Raw genomic sequence first — 22390 nt, forward strand, 5'->3', positions numbered from 1 at the left:
AAGTACTTCTGCAATGAAGGATGTGTAAGGTTACTTACATAGTCTGACTATGTATCTTTGCTCTATTGAAGTTATGTTAACATTTCAGTATAAATTAAAATCAATTTTGTAAATTGAAAGATTGTTTGTATAATAGTCCTATATTCTTTTCCCATAGTCTTCTGATGAATATAGAATTAACTTTTGATAGCTCATCCTGGTCATTTTAGTGATCACTAGATCTATGTTGGTACAGATGCCTTAACCTTTGAATAATTGTTGCTCATTTCTTTCTATCGTAGACTGAACTGAAAATGGATTTCCCTGTTCACAAGAAATCAATAGCAGCATTAAGATGTTTCAGAAGAGCCTTACAGATAGATGAGGGTAATGGTAAACTATGGATGGAATATGGATCATTGGCCTACCAGTTACACTCCCATTCCTCTAGACAACTCACATGGGTAAGTACAGATCATTGGCCTACCAGTTACACTCTCATTCCTCTAGACAACTCACATGGGTAAGTTCATATCATTGGCCTACCAGTTACACTCTCATTTCTCTAGACAACTCACATGGGTAAGTTCAGAGCATTGGCCTACCAGTTACACTCTCATTCCTCCAGACAACTCACATGGGTAAGTACAGATCATTAGCCTATTATCAGTTTCACCCCAAGAAAGTATTCATTTTTAATGAAATAATATTAGCAGTTAATCAAAATGAAAATCTTACTGTCTATAAATAACAATGAAATGTAACTGTTTCTTGTTAAAGGGGTTTTCTGAATTTTCCTGCCAGAAAAGCACATGGCTTTCAACAAATGTAAACAAAGCAGTCAATTTGTGATCATGGATTACAGCTTTAATTAATTTATTTGGATATAGATATTCAATGAAAGGTACAGTCAAGCATTGTTTTTACTTTCTTCTGGATTAAAACTAGTTTAAGAGATCAATTTAAAAAAAAAAATCTTTGACATATAAACAACAGATGATCTACGGATACATCAAACTCAAATTGTCATCTTTTGAGAAATATTGAAATTGAAATGCTGACTGACTGAATTTAATGAGATAAATTATTACAATGGTCAATTATGAAGTTTAATTGACGGATTAATGACCCATCCAATGTCGATAAGCGGATTATCTGTAATCACAACTTATTACACCTGAGCTGTAAATGTTAATTAGCTGAGGGTCATAAACTTGTCTTAAATATGAAGACAGGTAGAATAATTGTATTTTCATCAAAATATTATGGCAATAAAGGCATGGACTTACCAAAAAGGGCAGGGCGTCTTAAAAAGGGAAGAGGGCGTCAGAAAAAGGGCACAGGGCGGCACTCCGGAAAGGGCGGGCGGACCGCCCTGTGAAAAAGATCTAGCTGGAACACTGGGGTAATTTCAGATCATTGGCCTACCAGTTACACTCTCATTCCTTTAGACAACTCACATGGGTAAGTTCAGATCATTAGCCTACCAGTTACACTCTCATTCCTCTAGACAACTCACATGGGTAAGTTCAGATCATTGGCCTACCAGTTACACTCTCATTCCTTTAGACAACTCACATGGGTAAGTTCAGATCATTGGCCTACCAGTTACACTCTCATTTCTCTAGACAACTCACATGGGAAAGTTCAGATCATTGGCCTACCAGTTACACTCCCATTCCTCTAGACAACTCACATGAGTAAGTTCAGATCATTGGCCTACCAGTTACACTCCCATTCCTCGTGACAACTCACATGGGTAAGTACAGATCATTAGCCTACCAGTTACACTCTCATTCCTCTAGACAACTCACATGGGTAAGTTCAGATCATTGGCCTACCAGTTACACTCTCATTCCTCTAGACAACTCACATGGGTAAGTACAGGGAAAATCTTTACAAGATTGTATATCATTTAAGCTTGGTATAAAAATCTTCATCAAACTCTACAAGACATTTAGTTTTTTTTATTTTCTGATCTGAAATTTGTTAGGGATTGTCTGTCTAAGGAACTGAAAAAAAGATACTAATTTTGTTTCTCTTCAAAGTGTAGTCTTCTCCTATTGCCCATGCTAGCCTCTGTTTTCATACTTTTGTTATCAGATCAGATTTTAAATGTTAAGTGGGCAACAGTTACATAGCTTGAGTCTTTGTCAGCATTCCATTGAAAGGAATCTACCGTGATTTACCATGGTTTCTGTTCTCCTTTGGTTCACCTTGATTTCTCCAGTCTTTGTGAGCACTCCATTGAGAAAGTGATTTACCATGATTTATCTTCTCCTTTGGTTCACATGAGTCTCTTTTTGTCTTTACAGAAATACACCTTTCCATTAAGTCCTGAGATGGAACAGATAGCTACCAACAGTAGACAGGAGATGTTACGGACATCCTATAACTGTTACAGAAAAGCCATCGAGTGTGAGAACGAGGAGGAATGGTTACAGCATTACATGATAGGCAAATGTTTGGAGAAAATGAAAAAGTCACCTGGGGATTTCCTAAAACATTATGAACAGGTATGGGAAAATTACATTTTTATGCCCCCGCTGCGGCGGATGGGGCATTAAGTGTTACCCTTGTCCGTCTGTCTGGGTCACCCGTGAATTTCCCCTCTCATCAGGAATTTTTTAATTAACCGCCTGGTGATCAAATAACCCGGGAATTCAGAAAATGACCCTTTTACTCGTATTTCTGACCGGTATTGATTCTGGTATTGAGATGTGAAATATACATTCGGTTTTATCGGCTTTTTTTTTTCTTTGAAAAAGAGAACAATTGAAAAGTCAAAACTTAGGATTTGCTTATTTACGTTGCTCTTAATTGGATGAATACAGCTATCAAAACATATTTTGACACTCTTTTGATTGAAAAGTAACAATTCGCTTCTTATTTCGTTAATTGTACCCCAGAGAGTTTAATCCAGTTAAGCTTGACATACAATTCTATGTCCTGATTATAAGATTTTCCGTTTGCAAATATCAATTATCCTATAAAAATGCTTTTAAAACAATTTGAACCTCTTAATACAATTCTGTTGGAGAGATGCAAGTCCCTTATAAACTATTTTAAACCATTTATCTTTGTTATCACTTAAATGTAAAAGCTTTGAGTCAAATCCATATGCTCTAGATATTGCAATGGAAGTAAACACACTTGCTTCTTCTTTCTCTTATCTTCCTCCTGTGTAAAGGAGCATATATTAGCCATAACTGATTTCTAATTATAGCTAAGGTTTATGATAGTCATTTATAAAAAGCAAGTTATATTATATATTATAAGAATAAACTCTAAATACTAAAATTCAACTAAAAAAAGTGTGTAAGTGTTATGATATGACATTTTACTCCTCAATGCAGGTCATGACCCTGCATTTTCATTTTCAGAGGTTGACAGTTGTAATGTATTTAAAGTAGTATTACTATCACCCATGAAAAGAAAGTCATGCTGACTCTAAACTGTGTAAATAGGTACTTTGTATGCAAAAAATATATTATTTTCACTTCCATATTAAAACCCATTGCATGATTGATATAAAAATGAGGTGATGTGGTATGATTGCCAATGCGACAACTATCCGCCAGAGTTGCAATTTAGTGGTAGTAAGCAATTCAACAATGGGAGAAACCCATATTTTATAGTCAGCCATAAAAGGCCCTGACATGAAAAATATGAAACAGTTAAAAAGAAAAAACAAACAGCATGATTTTTAACAAAACAATTAATGAAAAACAAACGTGACAGACTTGAAGAGGTGACAACCACTGTACTACAGGCTTCTGACTTGGGACAAACACATAAAGAATGTGATGGAGTTAAACACTTTTTAGTGAGTGCTCAACCCTCTTCCTAACCTGGGACAGTGGTGTAACAGCTCAACATAAGAACAAACTGTAAAATCAGTTGCAATTGGTTTAACTCAAAAGATCGTTAAGAGCCAAAAAAATCACTATGTTTACTAGCAGTTATTGAAAGCTAGTTCAAAGCCAATTACAACTAATAGATCAATCATATTTACCCAGACTAAAGTCTAAAGTCAAGGTCATGGACCAATTCAGAAATTTAACATCTGTCCTCATAAAGTAGGTTACACTGTCACAGTGTCTTAGTAAATGATATCTGGACTAATTAGGATGCTGAAAACATTTAGTCTCCCAAAATGCAATACAATTTCTGAAGTGGTCCACTAAATATTGATGGAACACTATGCTAAAAACATGTTTGTGATGTTTTAGGCAACTGAATGTTTATATGAAGAGAATGCACCCTATCCAAAGAAGATAGCCTATGCCTATTCAACACCACATCTAGCTGTAGAAGCATTAGAGGTAAGTTGTTAGAATGTAGAAATTAGACTAGGGAATAGGTCCCTCAAAATAATGTTACATATTTTCACAAATTACATTTTCCAGTTTAACTTATGACAAAGGTCGTGCTTTTCTCTATGCACTCTGGCTTCCTCCACCAATAAATACTGACTGCCATGAAATAGGGCAATAGTGTTGAAAGTAGTGTTAAACATCAATCAATCAATCAATCAATATGATTAATAGAGGCAGTTGACTTCTTTTCCTTTACTGCTGAAAGAAAAAAAATATATAAAAAATTGTACCTAAATTAAACAGAGGAAAAAGAGCTGTAGAAGAAGCAACACTTCTAATGCTGAAAAACTATTTTTAATTGAAAATCTGGTATATGAGTCTTTCAAAATTTTTTAATAAATTTATGCAAGTAAAAACACTGACATAAAAATTTTGGGAAAACCTCTAAGGAACAAGAAATTCAAACAAGTAACACTTACTTTTTGTATTAACATTGCAACAGATACAGGGGAGGAAGAATATCAACAAACATGTGTTTTGAACCCCACCTTCCTACATGTTAATGCTTATTCCAGCAACAGTGGGGGTTCAAAAGAATATCACAAAAACATCTTACTAACAGATTGAATTACTTTCTTCCTATTTTTTATTGCAGATGTTTTATAGGCTTCATTCCTCTATTTTGAAACTTATATTAGACAAACATCAACCTGACACAGATTATCAGTTATTTGAACGTTTTATAAACAAGGCAGCTGCTAGTCCATTTGCAAGTGCTAAACAAAAAAATGAAGAATTGTTAGATAGGTAATATTTATTGGCTGAAAAGTACTTATATTGTGTTGAATACACATTTCATTGTCAATATCAACCTCAATTATTTTATGTAATCATCACCTTGATATAGCCTTTTTGTGTTGCTGGTGTGTAAAACAACCAATCAATCACTTTATGCAATTGATTGACATGTACCAAAACATTCCACTGTAAAAACAAAGACGAAGAAAGATTGAAGGGCAGTTGTAATATTGCATGTCTACCGGTATTCATACCATGGTAGTTTCAGGTAATTTTTTTAAGAATGGAAGAAAAAGTTATATAAACTACATGTAGTTGAAAGCCCATGTAGAATATAAAAAGAGACTGTTTTTTTTAATTTTTCCCCACAAATATGACGTAAATTGCAGACTATATGTTAAAAATCACATTAATTAATCAGGGTTTATAAAACTACATGCAAAGTATTTATTTGACACTGAATATCTATATATTGTGCATAAAATGTCACTGTTCTGTTCAGTGAAATACAATTTGATGTTTGTGATATTTTATTATAGTAAAGAAACAACTGGCATGGAAAATAAGGCTACAGATACAACAAAAGCTGCCCCTTCCTCATCACAAGACCATACATACTCCAAACAGAAACAGAAAATGTCTCTTCTTCAGGCACCATCAGGAGTGGTCTCTCTTGAAAACTCATGCAGTGATTCAGTCTCACAAGAATCTGCTTACATGTCATCTGATCCAGTTAGCCAGTCATATGATGTGTCATATGATGTTTCAGCAGATTCAAGTAGTCAACCAATGGAGTTAGGTCTTACATATCAGAAAGACAAAGTAGAATCATCCCAAACAAGTTTTTCAAACAGCAGTTCTGTGGGTTCTTTGAGCAACTCTGATCTTATTAAATCTAAGTCTAAAACATTGGAGCTATCAGAAAATGACATGAGAGAAGAGATCACCAATGTTGAAAAATTAGACAGTTTTTTATCAACAGATTCAGAGAGTGCTAACAAATTGAACCAAATTGAACTATTAAAAAAATATGACAAAGCCAGTGATAGTCCTCTAAGTATAGGCAGTTCTGATATCTATGAAGATGACGAGGGTAATATTACTGTGACTGCTAAACTAGAGAACATTGGAAGGTCATCATCATCAGACGGGGAGATGAGCCAATCAAAACCAAAGGATGATAATGTTGGCATGTCAACAGTTTTATCAAGACAGAGTTTTGGATTTGAGCCAATGATTACTGATGAACCAGGCAAGTAGAATTTTAATACTTTTCTCAGGAGTGATCATTCAGATTTCTTTTCATGCTCCTTGCCCAATAAAGAAATATCATCAACTTTGTGATTTATTGTGATGAAAATTAACTAACATTCATTGCGTGAACCAAATATTGTTTCTTAGCGCTGTAAAATTTGAAATGATTATGATTAGTTTGACAGACACAAGACTGAATTACTTTGTGTGGTTTATGTAAGTGCTATTCCCGAAAAAAATGTATGGGGGGAATTCAGACAACACTTTTTTTTATACCCAACCAACATTAAGCTTTACTTTCATTTGTTACAGAATTGTATTTGCTCCCACCCCTGTTACTCACATCATTTGGTGTCCAACCCTCCAATTCATTTTTGTCTGGAATTAACCAAAGAAGACAAACAGGAAACATGAAATTTCTCAAATAAAAGAATGTAATACTGAGACAAGGAACAATCAGAAACTATCACATTGTATCAGATCCTTGTATGAATCTCTATATATCTGTTTATGATGGAACAATCAGAAACTATCACATTGTATCAGATCCTTGTATGAATCTCTATATATCTGTTTATGATGGAACAATCAGAAACTATCACATTGTATCAGATCCTTGTATGAATCTCTATATATCTGTTTATGATGAGCTCCCTCATGATGTTTTAGATCTATAGGACCAGACTAAAACAATGAGGCGGTCAAGTCTGATGAATTACAAGTTAGATATTAATTTACCTCAGCCCTGTCTAACTGACTTTTCAGCAATATATTTTCTTATTTTCTTGATGTATTTTGAAGTTTTACATATTGCCCATGATTTATATTCCCAAAATTTTTCTACCTGCAAAGTCACAGAAATTATTTGGTTTACATTATTAAGTAGGTCACTCAAAATAAGAGACAATTGAATATATTTTAGATTCTTTATTTGTAGTTGTGAAGAAATTTTATATGAAGTAAATGAAGTTTTAATGATGCAGTGGTATTTCTTGTTTAAAGTAAGTTTCCCTTTATTTTCAGATGTTGCAAAGGAAACCGATGGTGTCAAAATGGATGTTGATGTTCAAAGCCATATTAACGAAAACTCACAAGATATCAATGATAGTGTTGCCACTGCTCTTGAAAATGTTGTATCTACAGTTGAAACGGTTGACAGTATTCTGTCTGATGTAACTCTTAAAAGTGAAATACCTAAGGTAGAATCCTTAGAACAAAGTGCTGACAAAGACATTGTGAAGGAAAACCAGGACATTGTACGGCAGTCTGAAAATGTCGACAATATCCAGGCCAGAAATGAAGATGATAGTAAACTTCGATCTCAGGTTGAAGGCAAAGTTGATACAGATAGTGGTATTTTCTCACATAAAGGGGACAATGAATCACAGAGTGATAACACAAGTACAGAAATAAACAAAAAACCAGATGTTGTCATGACAACTGAAAGGAAAATGTCTCTTCATCCTCCTTATGATTCACAAAGTTCTGAGGAAGAACAAAAATCTGACATGGAAGGCATGAATAAATCTGTTACCAGTAATACTGCAGAATTGTCAACATCTGTTACATCTCTATGTCAGTATGAGTCAACAAGTTCAGAAGATGAAGGAGTTGGTAGGGTTGGAAAAGCGAGTGAAAAAAGTCCAGAAAAATCGCAAGTCCAAATACTGTCAGCCAATGTGTCATTGTGTGCTGATTACGACTCGCTTAGCTCAGAAAATGATGACATTGAAAATGGAGAATCAGAGGAAGATAAAAATACTTCAGCAGCGAAAAAGGGGGAAATAAGAACACTTGGTACGTCATTTGATGATGTGTCACATGATCATAATGTTAATGTTCTCGAGATTAGTGAAGGTGGAATAAGTGGCGATGTAACTGTACAGGACAATAAAGTTAAGCCGCAGAATGGAAAAGTACAAAATGATGGACAAGAAAAGGTGGAAACTGACCAGAAAAGTGCTATTTGTCAGTCTGAGGGGTCTGCATCCAAATCTACTGCAGAAATAAAAGACACAGACAATGTACAAATGGAAATAGATAAAATGTTGGACAGTTTAGGTCAGTGTAAGGATACTAATCCAGAAACTCATGGAAAACCTGAGGAAAAGGTTGCTCAAGGTCAAAGTTTAGGAAATGTTGAAAGTCAGAAAGAAGATGCAAAAAGTGAGGTTGGAATGGAAGTTGATGAAACCTCTGTAAAGAAGGAACCTGATCATTCACAAAATACTAAAACTGAAAGTAGTAAAAGTGATGAAAGTAAAATGGAAACAAATATTGAAGGAAAAGTTGAAGATTCATTTATGAAAGAAGATTCAGAAAAACAGAAAGAAACCTCTGATTATAAAGATAAAGAAGAGAATACAGAAAAGATGGAATGTGGTGAGATCTTTAATAAAAGTGATCTAAAGAATGACACAGCAGCAGATGGAAAATCTGGTTCAGAGATCTTAAAAGAAACTGATGGAAAAGATGGAGAGAAAGAAATTTGTGAAAAGAAGGAAGATATTTCAGAGAAGGAAAATGAAGTAAAATTAAGTGGTAAAACAGGAGAACAACTACATAAATTGTTGATAGAGAAATGTATGGCAGCTTTACATTTATGTTTGTCTCGATTTCCAACACATTACAAATCTATGTACAGATTGGCCGATGTTTATGTCAACTCACCATATCATAAGGTATTTATAGGTCCAACACATTACAAATCTATGTACAGATTGGCTATGGTTTATGTCAACTCACCGTATCATAAGGTATTTATAGGTAACACATTACAAATCTATGTACAGATTGGCTATGGTTTATGTCAACTCACCATATCATAAGGTATTTATAGGCAACACATTACAAATCTATGTAAAGATTGGCTATGGTTTATGTCAACTCACCATATCATAAGGTATTTATAGGCAACACATTACAAATCTATGTAAAGATTGGCTATGGTTGATGTCAACTCACCATATCATAAGGTATTAATAGGCATCACATTACAAATCTATGTAAAGATTGGCTATGGTTTATGTCAACTCACCATATCATAAGGTATTTATAGGTAACACATTACAAATCGATGTACAGATTTGGCTGATGTTTATATCAACCCACCGTATCATAAGATATTTAAAGGTAACACATTACAAATCGATGTACAGATTGGCTGATGTTTATGTCAACTCACCATATCATAAGGTATTTATATGTAACACATTACAAATCTATGTAAAGATTGGCTATGGTTTATATCAACCCACCGTATCATAAGGTATTTATAGGTAACAAATTACAAATCTATGTAAAGATTGGCTGATGTTTATGTCAACTCACCATATCATAAGGTATTTATAGGTTACACATTACAAATCTATGTAAAGGTTGGCTATGGTTTATGTCAGCTCACCATATCATAAGGTATTTATAGGTAACACATTACAAATCTATGTAAAGATTGGCTATGGTTTATGTCAACTCACCATATCATAAGGTATTTATTGGTAACACATTACAAATCTTTGTAAAGATTGGCTATGCTTTATATCAACCCACCGTTTCATAAGGTATTTATAGGTAACACATTACAAATCTATGTAAATATTGGCTATGGTTTATATCAACCCACCGTATCATAAGGTATTTATAGGTAACACATTACAAATCTATGTAAAGATTGGCTATGGTTTATGTCAACTCACCATATCATAAGGTATTTATAGGTAACACATTACAAATCTATGTACAGATTGGCTGATGTTTATGTCAACTCACCATATCATAAGGTATTTATAGGCAATATATAGGTGTTGTTTTCAAATCTTTCACTTGTATTTGTGTTGAAAATTTTGTGATAATAATTGTGAATGAAAGGAAAGTTGCATGATTTTAGTATGGAGGTAAAGTGTGTATTGCTGTATGATATTTACTATGAAAAAAGATAAGGCTTGAAAAAATGATGTCTGCAAAATATTATACAAGAAATTGTTTACTATGGAATATGATTAATAATTGATGTTTTAATGTAGAAAATAATATAATTCAGTAGCAAATACAGTACATTGTATTATTGTAGAAAAGTTACTTGAAGTTATATGTTTTTGGAGAACTTGGTAATGTTGGAATATCTTTAGTTGTTTAATCTCTGTGTATTCATACATATTAAGGAGATATATTTTTTTCTCTTTATTACAATATCCATTCTTGAGTGTAATTGTGTTTTTTATTGCAGAACTTGAAGTTTGCCCAGGATTTGTTGCTTGGGTCATCCAACTGGCAGCAGCAAAGTCACATGCCTGCACAGGGATTATTTGGGGACAAGAAACAGAACAATTTTTTCCAGGTATGAAAAACATAAATATGTTAGGTTCTTTAAAATTTAAGCTGAAATGTCTTTTGTAAGAGACTGACAAGCCTATTTAAATGTTGCTGGAGTGTTTTCTGGTCATGAATTTCATTTTTTTTAAAGAAGTCTACAAACTTAAGTTATTGATGTGAGTATAGATAATTAGTCGATTGAATTTAGTTTGTCCATCTTACTATTAAAGATAACTATTTATAAAACATTAAATTTTACCTAAATCAGGGGGATGGGGGAAGAAATTAAATATGGTTGAACTTTGCCAACACCTTTCTGTGGTACTTTATTATAGAGGGGTAATCTAGGAGTTGATACCTAGCCTATACATTGTACATAAAAAGTGACGTTAGGATATACATAAGTCAAATATTACTGTAATGAGAAATGTTATATATATGTATGTAATGCATAACATTACGAACATGAGATAACAAGAATCTCTATTATCAGTTTATTTTGTGTACTAGTTTTGCTGTGTGTATTGTCTTTATAACAGATGTGTTTGACAATAAGACACAAAAACATAAAATATGATTTCCTCAAGTAACTGTGATAAAGTTAAGTTGCTTGTATTGACTTTATGGCAACTTTACATGATTAAATGAAAGTACCATGTATTATAAATAGTGCAGATAATGTAAATAATAGATCTGTTAGATTTGGGGGTGTTTGACCTCCTCCACAAAAGATGCACAGCACAGTATTTTTATTCATTGATTTATTTCAAGGAAATAATTAGCTTTAAGATGAATTAATATATTTCTTGTTATGATTTGCAGGGTATATGGAGGATACCTATAGGTGACATTGACAGATCAGGAAGCTTTGCCTCTCACATGAACAGATCAGTCATGTTATTGTTGGAGGTTTTGAGGCAGAGAAGAGAGTTAACACTGATGTATCAGATACATTTATGGATGAATAGGTCTCCTGAATCAGGAAAGTAAGAATGTTTGTGTTAAAAGTGATAATGCTACTTTAAGGCAAATATGAGGAAATGTTTTCATCTGTGCTGGTACCACAAGATAAAATTTCCTTAATAGTATATTTACTATTCTTAAATTAATTCTTTCCTACCTTGAATTGATAATTGACTTTTGTGTTTTGAATTTATCTTAAAAGACTTTTAGACTCAATTTATGAAATGACAGCTTGCATTGATTGAGTGGTGGTTTTTTTACTGTTCCATAAGATGTTTCTTGAAATCAGCAACCCTCAAATGTCATTAAATTGATGGTAAGAAAACATTTAGAAATTTAAACTATTAAGAAGTAATTGAAAACAAAAGCATGATTTATATTTCAATTTATTGAATGCAGAAATTTGTGAGAATGCAACTTTGAAGCTATTGTTAGGCACTCGTTTGTTTGAAATAGTATATCAACCTTATAAAATTTTCAGTTCTTTTCATTCATTATGATTTTCTATTGTATTGTCCAATATTTTTGTTTATTCAAATTTTCCTTTTAATGTATCATTAATGTTTTTTTTTTCTGCAGAAAATATCTAAGAGATTCAGAGAGAATCCTGTTTGTTAAGATGTCCTTCAGATTATGTTGGGAAATCATTGATGAAAGAAATGCAGAATTAACAAAAATGGTAGACAAAGAAAAGCTGGAGAAAATTTTATTGGAGGTTTATAAAATCTGGAATTATGGGAATTCTTCAAAGATGAAGAATGATATAGGGCTTGATACAAACAAGATATTTGGGGAGACTTACAAAGCTGCCATGAAAGATCGGGTAAGAATAGGAGTTATGTAGTTTGGTTTTTGAAGAGAAACCAAGCAAGAAAATAATTATTTGTTGATGAAAAAGTGTTTTGAAGTCTGCTTTACCATGAAATAAATATCAGGGGTTATATGGAATTGTAGTATTCTGTAAAAACAATTATTATTTTTCATTTTACTCTTTTTCATGTTTTAAAACTTATTTTACAGATTGCTGCTGATCGTCCTCTGTTTAAGCAGGCTGTAGATTTCTGTCAGCACTACAATCAGGTTAAAATTCAGGTAACATTACCAAACATATATTCAATAAGAGATTTCTGTCGACACTACAATCAGGTTAAAATTCAGGTAACATTGTCAACGTATATTTGTTCCGCCTAACAGAAGTTCCACTAGAAACTTTGTTATAAACAATGTTATAATATCTGTTCCTGTTGGAACAAATATTCTATACCATTTATTCCATTACTGGCATTAGGAACATTTACTGTAATATTTATTCCAGTGGAAATAATATTCCAGAATATTGTTTCCATTTGGAACTTATATTATGAAGGAACTTCTATTCTGTGACAACATTGCCAAACATAGATTCAATAAGAGATTTCTGTCGACACTACAATCAGGTTAAAATTCAGGTAACATTACCAAACATAGATTCAATAAGAGATTTCTGTCGACACTACAATCAGGTTAAAATTCAGGTAACATTACCAAACATAGATTCAATAAGAGATTTCTGTCGACACTACAATCAGGTTAAAATTCAGGTAACATTACCAAACATAGATTCAATAAGAGATTTCTGTCGACACTACAATCAGGTTAAAATTCAGGTAACATTACATAGATTCAATAAGAGATTTCTGTCAACAACACAATCAGGTTAAAATTCAGATAAAATTCCTATTTTAAGAATTGGCAAACATAAGATTCAATAAGAGATTTCTGTCAACACTAAAATTCAGGTAAAACTGCTCTTTTAGGGCTTACTAAACATAGATTCAATAAGAATGATGTAAAATAGTTGTGCCTGAAACATACCAGAACAAAATATCATGAAACATTTAGTAAAATGCTTCAATTTCTCCCACCAAAAATAGTTTTCAACAATTAAGTAATTTTTCTTATCTTAGTAAATAATATGATTTGTCAGTATAAAGGGTGTAAACATTCTACTATAAATATTTGTTTTAAATCCCGTACTTTTCCATAGATTAATGAGAAAACCAGGCAATAATAACCATGCTAGGTTATGTATTCAAAGTTAATATTGAGTTTCTCAGGATATAATTAATAAATTGTCATTTCTATCATAAATATGATCCCACATGGTTGACTTGGGTATCAAAATATTGTCATTCCTTAGACTTCTTCCATCCAGCAGTAAAACCCATGCTTAAGAGGGGCATCTGTGTGCATTCTCTGGACGTCAAAGAGCCCTTTCAACACTTCATTGAGGGGTCTTTAGGTGGCCCATTGTAAGAAAAAAATCTGCTGCCTATCCAGCTCACCCTTTCCTGTTGCAGTGTGAATTTTCTGCAATTCATCATGGTCTACCTACATTACAGTTCCTACTTAATGATTTCATTGTTAAATTGTTCTCGTCCTAGGCATTGTATTAAAAATTGATCAGTAACTCCTATATTTATGTCTCTAAAACATCTGACAAAATGTTTTCAAATTCTTGTTATAATACTACACTCTTTTAAAACAAGGACACAAACCCTACTACATATCAGAAAAAAAATAATGTGTTTTTCATTTTCTATTGTAGATACTTTTTATTTTTTTTTAATTAAGCAGCAAACATAACAATCAAGAAATAGATCAAAGCTTTACTTTGCTTTGCATGAAATGAATAAAAAGTGATACGGGTTATAAGGTTAAAAGACATTTAGAGTAGTCTTCAACAAGACTATGATGTCTATCTTTCAAATGTATTTATCAGTTCATATAATAATGTAAAATAATAAAGTTTATTGATAGATTGATTTGTAACAGACAGAGAAAGAAAATACACATAGATTTTAAACACAGTACTTTTTTCAATAATAGTCATTTAAGAGAAGGTTGGAACTAGCATGCAATCCATTATCAGAGTCGTATTAATGATTTATTTTACCTAATGAAACTAACTAAAACTATATTTTATTCAGAAAAGATAATTAATCAAGACTATCTATATATATAATAAACTATATTTTGTCAATGTTTTTATTTTGCAGTTGCAGAAAGCTAATCAGGAAGGTCAGAATATTGGGAACAGATCAGAATCTTTATTTTCACCATCTCGTTTATCTTTTTCATCATATTCACCAGTAAGATCAACTGCAATGCAGTCACCTAGTACACAGAGTCCAAGCATAACAGCATCACCCCAGCAACAATCAAAACAACTTCCATCTACCATGCCTTCTCAGATTGTAGTAGTAGACAAAGACAAAAGAGAGCTGTCTGCTACATCAGGCTCCAGCAAACAGTCTCAGTCACAGTTGGCGTATTTAACAAAACCATTAGAGACATTAAGAACCACACAGTCTCAAGTTTTGGTTAAGAAGCTACCAGAAAAGGCCTTTGTACCTACTGTTCAGCAAAAAGATCCTAGATCCATGCATGCCCCTTCAATCCAGCAAAAAGATTCAAGGCCCACACATGTGATGGCAATTCATCATAAAGATGCAAAGCCAATGTCTAGAAAACCAGCAACAAACCCATTTGAAAATCCAGTTGTTGAAACTTTAGTTAAGGACATAAATCCTGCATCAATATTTGAAACATTATTAGCAAATGAGTTTGGCACTGAGTCTGAAGATCAGGAGAAAGTCAAAAACCCTGATGAAGTGGATGGGTCAGCCAAGAAAGCTCATATTTCAACAGTTACAGATCATTATACAAAGAAACAGACCATTGTTGTGTCAAAGTCAAGCAATCAACCAATCATTTGTAAAGTTGATGATTCAAAAGGAGGCTTAAATATTATTTCACCAGAGTTTGGGTCATTGGAAGTTTTATCTCCAAATACACCTTGTCCAGACACAATGAAATTCAGTATTCCATCAAAAGATCCCAAAACCAAAACAACAATTGTTATAACAAAAAGAAAACCACCACTAAAAATTACAGAACCGATAGAAATATCTTCATCAGATGATGAAGAAGACTTAAAAAAATCAGAAACAACATATTCTGTTGCTAAGACCATAGGGATCACAGTGCCAACAGAAAGCAAACAGCAAACAACATCATTAACATCAGCAGCAATTCCTAAAACAACATCATCAACATCAGCAGTAATTCCAAAAACAACATCATCATCATTCCCAAAGATAAGTCAAATAAAGAAACCCCCACAGCAAGTTCATAGAAGTGTGATTAAGTTAGATAACTTAGATTCAGCAGAAGACAGTATCCCCTCATCATCAGAGTCTGGCTCGGTCTATGTTCCAGATGATAGTAGTTCTGATAGCATACCTTCCTCTCCTGAGCCAACCAATTGTAGACTTGATGAAATAACCGGATTGTTCATTCCACCTGATGTCAAATTTTTCAAAGACAACAAATTAGTAGAGGATGATAATTAAAATAAATGTGTTTGTAATCATTCTTAATATGGCTTTATGGATTCATCATCATAATCTCTGCATGCATTTGCTGTTTCACATTTTTTTGCACATATAATCCTTTCATGAAAACGTATGGTCCAATAAGGCAATTTTTTATTCTTTCTTGCAAGTTGATATAAAAATAAGGCGTATAAGGTGTACAAGAGTTCAAAAACAAAGCTTTTGGTCTTTATGTCATTTCTGTAAATCTGTGTTAAATCTGATTCCAAGTGTTGGGAGAGTGCCCAAACTCATTATGTTAAAGAACCGTTGCAACAACAATTTGAGGGGTACATAGTTGGCCAATTACAAGGGAAAATGTTTTCCTACCCAACATACTCATTTTTCCAGATAAAATCCAGATTTTCTGCCCTTCATTGTAGCAGACCCCCTTTGCAAAACTAACCAATTAGATTCATGTAAATTTGTTCTTGACCTGGATATGCATTACAAAGTAGAGAAACTCTAGCTTTGGTGCAGTTCATCATGTTTTAGAATTCTTTCCATATTACTGTGACTTGACTATAAATAAAGGCAACAGCAGTATACCGCTGTTCAAAAGTCATAAATCGATTGAGAGAAAACAAATATGGGTTACAAACTAAAACCGAGGGAAACACATCAACTAAAAGAGGAAAACAAATGAACAACAGAAACACTGAAGTGCAACAAAAACAAACGCCAACATACATAGAAACGAACTATTTGATAACAACTGCCACATTCCTGACTTGGTACAGGCCATTTTAAGAAAAAATGGTGGGTTGAACCTGGTTTTATGGCTAGCCAAACCTCCCGCTTATATGGCAATGATAAAAAATATTGCTAAAATGACAACACTACGTGACAGAAATACAGCACAAACACACACAAGAACACTCATCACAGAGAAACGCACAAATAAATAATACAATAGTCGTTACACCATGTAAACCGCAGAATAACAACGAACATCTTCCATTAACGACAGACAGCACAGGACATCACAAACAGTGACGTATATTTTTGTAACGAATATATAATCTTGAAATTCATACAATTATTTTCACAATACTAGTCCAAACAATTATCATGATAATGACGGTATTGAAAGGCTATTTTATAATTATTTGGACTACAAACGATAAGACATAACACATTATCCTAGCGAAACCTCAACAGAAACATCATAAATACATACATGAATGTTGGATGTAAAAAATACCGAGACGCGTCGTATAGCAATGCAAATTCACACTTGGCAAAACAGTCATATTCGGGAATAGGTCATGTTCTGTAAATCTGTTAAATCTGATGCCAAGTGTAGGGAGAGTGCCCAATCTCATTATGTTAAAGAACCCTTGCAACAAGTGTTGCTCTCCACCTACTGCAGTTCAATTACAGTTCTGACCAATTTGCAATTTGTTTTATCAAACCAAACTGTTCAGAATTTTTAACCAGCTGCAGAAAAACTACAGTCAAGTGATCAAAGTGCAAGGTGATAACATAAAACATACTTACAATCCTATTAGTCTTTAAATCCCCATCAATGATATTATTAAACTGAAGCTTACTACCTATCACCTTTCGGATGACTATTACATTAACAATATGTATAAAAATATTTAGCTTCATTTTCATAATATGGAAGCGGAATTAAAGTCTAATAGGATTGTATGTATGCTTTATTTTATCACCTTGCACTTTTTGGTTTTCCACAGAAATTGGTTAAAATTTCGACCAGTTAAACAGTTGATTTGTTGACACCAATTGCAATTTGGTTAGAATTTTGAACGACTTGTAACACTTACAATCAAGTCACTGTAAAAAGCAAATATATTATAACATGTCTCATTTTCAAATCTTGGATTCTTGGTACAGCTCTTAACCTTACCTGACCGTCAGGACTGATACTGCTTGTTCATTCATAGTAATTTCAAACTGAAGTTTTCCTCTCAATCATTTGGAGCCATTGAAACAACAAATATAAAATATTTATAAATGACTTTTCTTGATGAATTTTACCATTTTTAGGCTATTTTTTAAACACTACTACAGATAAATAAAAACTGCAAACAGTCTAAATCATCAGCAACAGAAGATCTACAAAAAATGTCAAGTGATTGGATTCACAAATTGACAGATTAAAGGAGTGCACTCAAATGAAGATTTTTAGCATTTTTTCGAGCCTGCGACTTCTGTGACATAGGGATAGTGATCCGGCGGCGGCGTTAGCTAACTTCTTAAAAGCTTTATATTTTAGAAGGTGGAAGGTCTGGATGCTTAATACTTTGTATATGGATGCCTCATGTTACGAAGTTTCCGTCAGTCACATGTCCAATGTCCTTGACCTCATTTTCATGGTTCAGTGACTACTTGAAAAAAAGTAAAGATTTTTTGTAATGTTAAATTCTCTCTTATTATAAGTAATAGGATAACTATATTTGGTATGTGCGTACCTTGCAAGGTCCTCATGCCCGTCAGACAGTTTTCACTTGACCTCGACCTCATTTCATGGATCCTTGAACAAGGTTAAGTTTTGGTGGTCAAGTCCATATCTCAGATACTATAAGCAATAGGTCTAGTATATTCGATGTACGGAAGGACTGTAAGGTGTACATGTCCAACTGGCAGGTGTCATCTGACCTTAACCTCATTTTCATGGTTCAGTGGTTATAGTTAAGTTTTTGTGTTTTGGTCAGTTTTTCTTATACTGTATGCAATAGGTCTACTATATTTGGTGTATGGAATGATTGTAAGGTGTACATGTCTAGCTGGCAGGTGTCATCTGACCTTGACCTCATTTTCATGGTTCAGTGGTCAAAGTTAAGTTTTTGAGTTTTGGTCTTTTTTTCTAATACTATATGCAATAGTTCAACTATATTTGGTGTATGGAAAAATGTTATGATCTATATGTTAGTCACGCAGGTTTTATTTGACCTTGACCTCATTTCCAAGGTTCATTGCTCAGTGTTGAGTGTTTGTGTTTTGGTCTGTTTTTCTTAAACTATAAGCAATAGGTCAACTATATTTGTTGTATGGAAGAATTGTTAGCTGTACATGCCTGCCTAGCATGGTTCATCTGACCTTGACCTCATTTTCATGGTTCATTGGTCAATGTTTAATTTACTTGATTAATGTTAAGTTTGTGTGACAGTTGTAATAAAGCTTTATATTTAGGACTATCAACATAATATCAATGATTAGTAAAGAAGGCGAGACATTTCAGCGTGTGCACTCTTGTTGATTATTATCTCTTAAACTATGATAGACAAACAGATAAGTTAGAGTAGTGTACTGATGTTCAAATCTCATCTATCCATCTAGAAGATACAACTCAAGTTCAACACAAAAACTTTAGAATTGCATGGACTCAGAAAGGAGCATAATCGTGCCAATCAACAGGGTAAGTGTCTCCTGTTATACATGGATCACCAGTCATGCAGATCCACTTAAAGGAGGAAACATGTTACAATCTGAATTCGGACATATTTGATAAATTAAAAGATCAGATCACTTCAAGTATCTAAAGATCTAAGACTGCGCGAACACATGTTGGTAGAAAGTTGAGACAGAGATGTGTTGTATCAGTCAACGGAATGGTGATGGAGACAGTAAAACTTGTGTAATATGGTATAGTGTGAACATTTACAAGTGTTGAATAACAAAGTATAACTAAAATACAAAACTCCAAGGTAAATCCAAAAAGGGGAAGTTCATAAAAACTGACAAAGTTCAACGTTGGACTTTACCATCCAACGGAATGAATGGAACGATATTTTCCGAAGAAAATGGTGGGTTATATCTGATTTTATAGTTGCATTGTCCAGCCTGCGACGAAAATTGCAGTATGCGAGACTTAGGGATTACAATCTGTTGGCGGTGGCGTAAACTATTTGTATAAAGCTTTATATTTCAGAAGGTAGAAGACCTGGATGCTTCATAGCTTGCATGAAGATATCTTATGTTACGAAGTTTCCGTCTGTCATATGTCCATTGTTCTTGACCTCATTTTCATGGTTCAGAGACTGCTTGAAAAAGAATTATAGTTTTTTTCCATGTGAATTTCTCACTTATGAGTAATAGGATAACTATATTTGGTATATAGGTTCCTTGCAACGTCTACATGTCCATTAGACAGGGATCAGTGATCAAGGTTACAGTTACGTGATTAGGTCCGTTTCTCAGATACTATAAGTAGTAGGTCAACTATGTGTGGTGTATGGAATGATTGTAAGGGATACATGTCAGTCTGGCAGGTTTCATCTGACATTGACCACATTTTCATGGTTCATTGATCAATGTTACAATGTTAAGTAATTTTTTTGTCTGTTTTTCAAGTACTATTAGCAGTAGGTCAACTATATTTGGTGTATGGAATGATTGTAAGATGTACATGTCTGTCTGGTAGGTATAATCTAACCTTGACCTCATTTTCATGGTTCATTGGTCAATATAAGTTTTCGTTTTTTTGGTCGATTTTTCAATTACCATAAGCAATAGGTTAACTATATTTGATGTATGGAATAATTGTAAGGTGTGCATGTCTGTCTAGCAGGATTTATCTGACCTTCACCTCATTGTGATGGATCTTTATAGATGTTAAGTGTATGTGATACTCGTAGTAAAACCCTTATCTTTAAGACTTTCAACATAATATCAATGGTCAGTAAAGCAGGCGAGACATTTCAGCGAGTGCACTCTTGCATTGAGGTATGTCATACGATGGGGCAGGGTATGTTATTACTGGGAAATTGGAAGGTTGAAATCATCAAATTTGTCATAGAATCTAGTTTTTAAGGTGTCAATATTTATGAATAGATCAAGATATAAAGCAGACATGGTTTCAAGTTTACCGGGGTATATGAGATGCAACACAAAATTAAATGTGGGATATTGAGAACAAAACAACAAAGAATTATCTGAAACAAAAACTGAGGAAATTTTGCAAGGTTCCTTTGGTATTTGTCTTTGAGAAGATTCTGTTTGAGTTCTAGATCTGCTTCATATGGGTAGAAAAACAAACCGGCTAGTAAGGTTGTACAAGTTCTCTTTGAAATACCGACTGTCTGTTGGAATATCCATCCACCAAACTCAACAAATATGTTATCGATTAAAACATCCAGCATGTTGATGATATCATTTTGGTGTATTTTTTGTGGGAATCAGTTTTGATTTTCCTAAAGATGTCTTTTTCATGGCCTCAAAAACAATAAATTGGTATCTACAATTCCCATGTTTGTAGAAAAAACACTGTTAATTAGAAGGTGTGGTTCTTTCAACTGAGCATGGGGCATAGAAGGTATAGAGCCCTTAGAGGATTTGCCCTTAAGAGACTATTTTGACCAATTTTTGTCTCTAATTTTAAATCTATTTCAGATCAATTAAAATTTTATATAGCAAAATTTTTCAGCTTTACATGATAGATAAGAATTTATGTAATTTCTGGTAAATCAATATTTGGGGTCCTGAATTTTGTCTCGCCTTTGACAAAAGTAGCAGAATGCCAGACAGGGATTCTATTCCGGCGGCGGCATAAGTTTTATATAAACTTTGTATTTCATAAGGTAAAAGAACTGGATACTTCATACCTTATATGTAGATGCCTTATGTTACGAGTTTTAAGTCTTTCATTTGTCCTTGACCTTAGTTCCATTGTTGCGCGACTGCCTAAACAGTATAATTTTGTTTGTCACTTGAATTTTCACTTATGATCAATGGTATAATAATATTTGCTATATGAGATCCTTGGAAGGTTTACATGTCGTTAGACATGGTTCATCTGACCTTGACCTCATTTTCAAGGGTTCATTGGTCAATGTAAAGTTTTGTTTTTTGGTCTGTTTCTCAGATACTATAAACAATAGGTCAACTTGATTTGGTGTTTGACTGTTAGCTGTTCATGTTGGTCTGGGAGGTATCTTCTGACCTTGACTTCATCTACATTCCGTAGTGTAGACCTTATCTTAGGTGATGATGATGGTTGGCTGCTTAACGTCGAACGGCAAGTTAATATGCATATTGAGGACGAGAACATGTAAATGTTATATGAATATTAACCCTGCTTTGTACTAGACTGACACGCTGAGCCGTATTTTTAACGTGCTAGTTCGCAAGGTAACAGTCAGCAGGAAGACACATCACCTAACCTAGACACATTATTCTAGACTCCGAGCCGACCAGATTGCTCTTTCTCCTTAATGTCGCGTGCTAAGCGGAGAAGCAGCAAATACCAATTTTAAAGTCTTTGGTTTGACCCGGCCGGGGTTCGATACTATAACTTTACGTCAACTTTATTTGTTGTATGAAATGATTGTAGGGTGTACATATCTGTCTTGTACGGTTCATCTGACCTTATCCTCATTTTCATAG

At 33.6% G+C, this 22390-nt stretch overlaps 1 protein-coding gene across 1 annotated transcript in view; it reads left to right on the top strand.

The window, feature by feature from the left end:
• Window positions 1-16045, top strand: part of LOC127706805 (calcineurin-binding protein cabin-1-like) — a 63180-nt gene extending 47135 nt beyond the window's left edge. The window contains exons 33-43 of the mRNA XM_052211491.1: window positions 282-443; window positions 2295-2495; window positions 4212-4304; window positions 4954-5105; window positions 5636-6348; window positions 7374-9031; window positions 10576-10686; window positions 11484-11647; window positions 12204-12447; window positions 12645-12716; window positions 14663-16045. Coding sequence (XP_052067451.1) covers window positions 282-443; window positions 2295-2495; window positions 4212-4304; window positions 4954-5105; window positions 5636-6348; window positions 7374-9031; window positions 10576-10686; window positions 11484-11647; window positions 12204-12447; window positions 12645-12716; window positions 14663-16018 — 4926 coding nt within the window. The 3' untranslated portion in view covers window positions 16019-16045. The remainder of the gene's footprint in view (window positions 1-281; window positions 444-2294; window positions 2496-4211; window positions 4305-4953; window positions 5106-5635; window positions 6349-7373; window positions 9032-10575; window positions 10687-11483; window positions 11648-12203; window positions 12448-12644; window positions 12717-14662) is intronic.
• Window positions 16046-22390: the final 6345 nt, after the last annotated feature.

The sequence above is a fragment of the Mytilus californianus genome, unplaced genomic scaffold (assembly GCF_021869535.1).
Source record: "Mytilus californianus isolate M0D057914Y unplaced genomic scaffold, xbMytCali1.0.p SCAF_6, whole genome shotgun sequence".
In the NCBI taxonomy this organism is placed as follows: domain Eukaryota; kingdom Metazoa; phylum Mollusca; class Bivalvia; order Mytilida; family Mytilidae; genus Mytilus; species Mytilus californianus.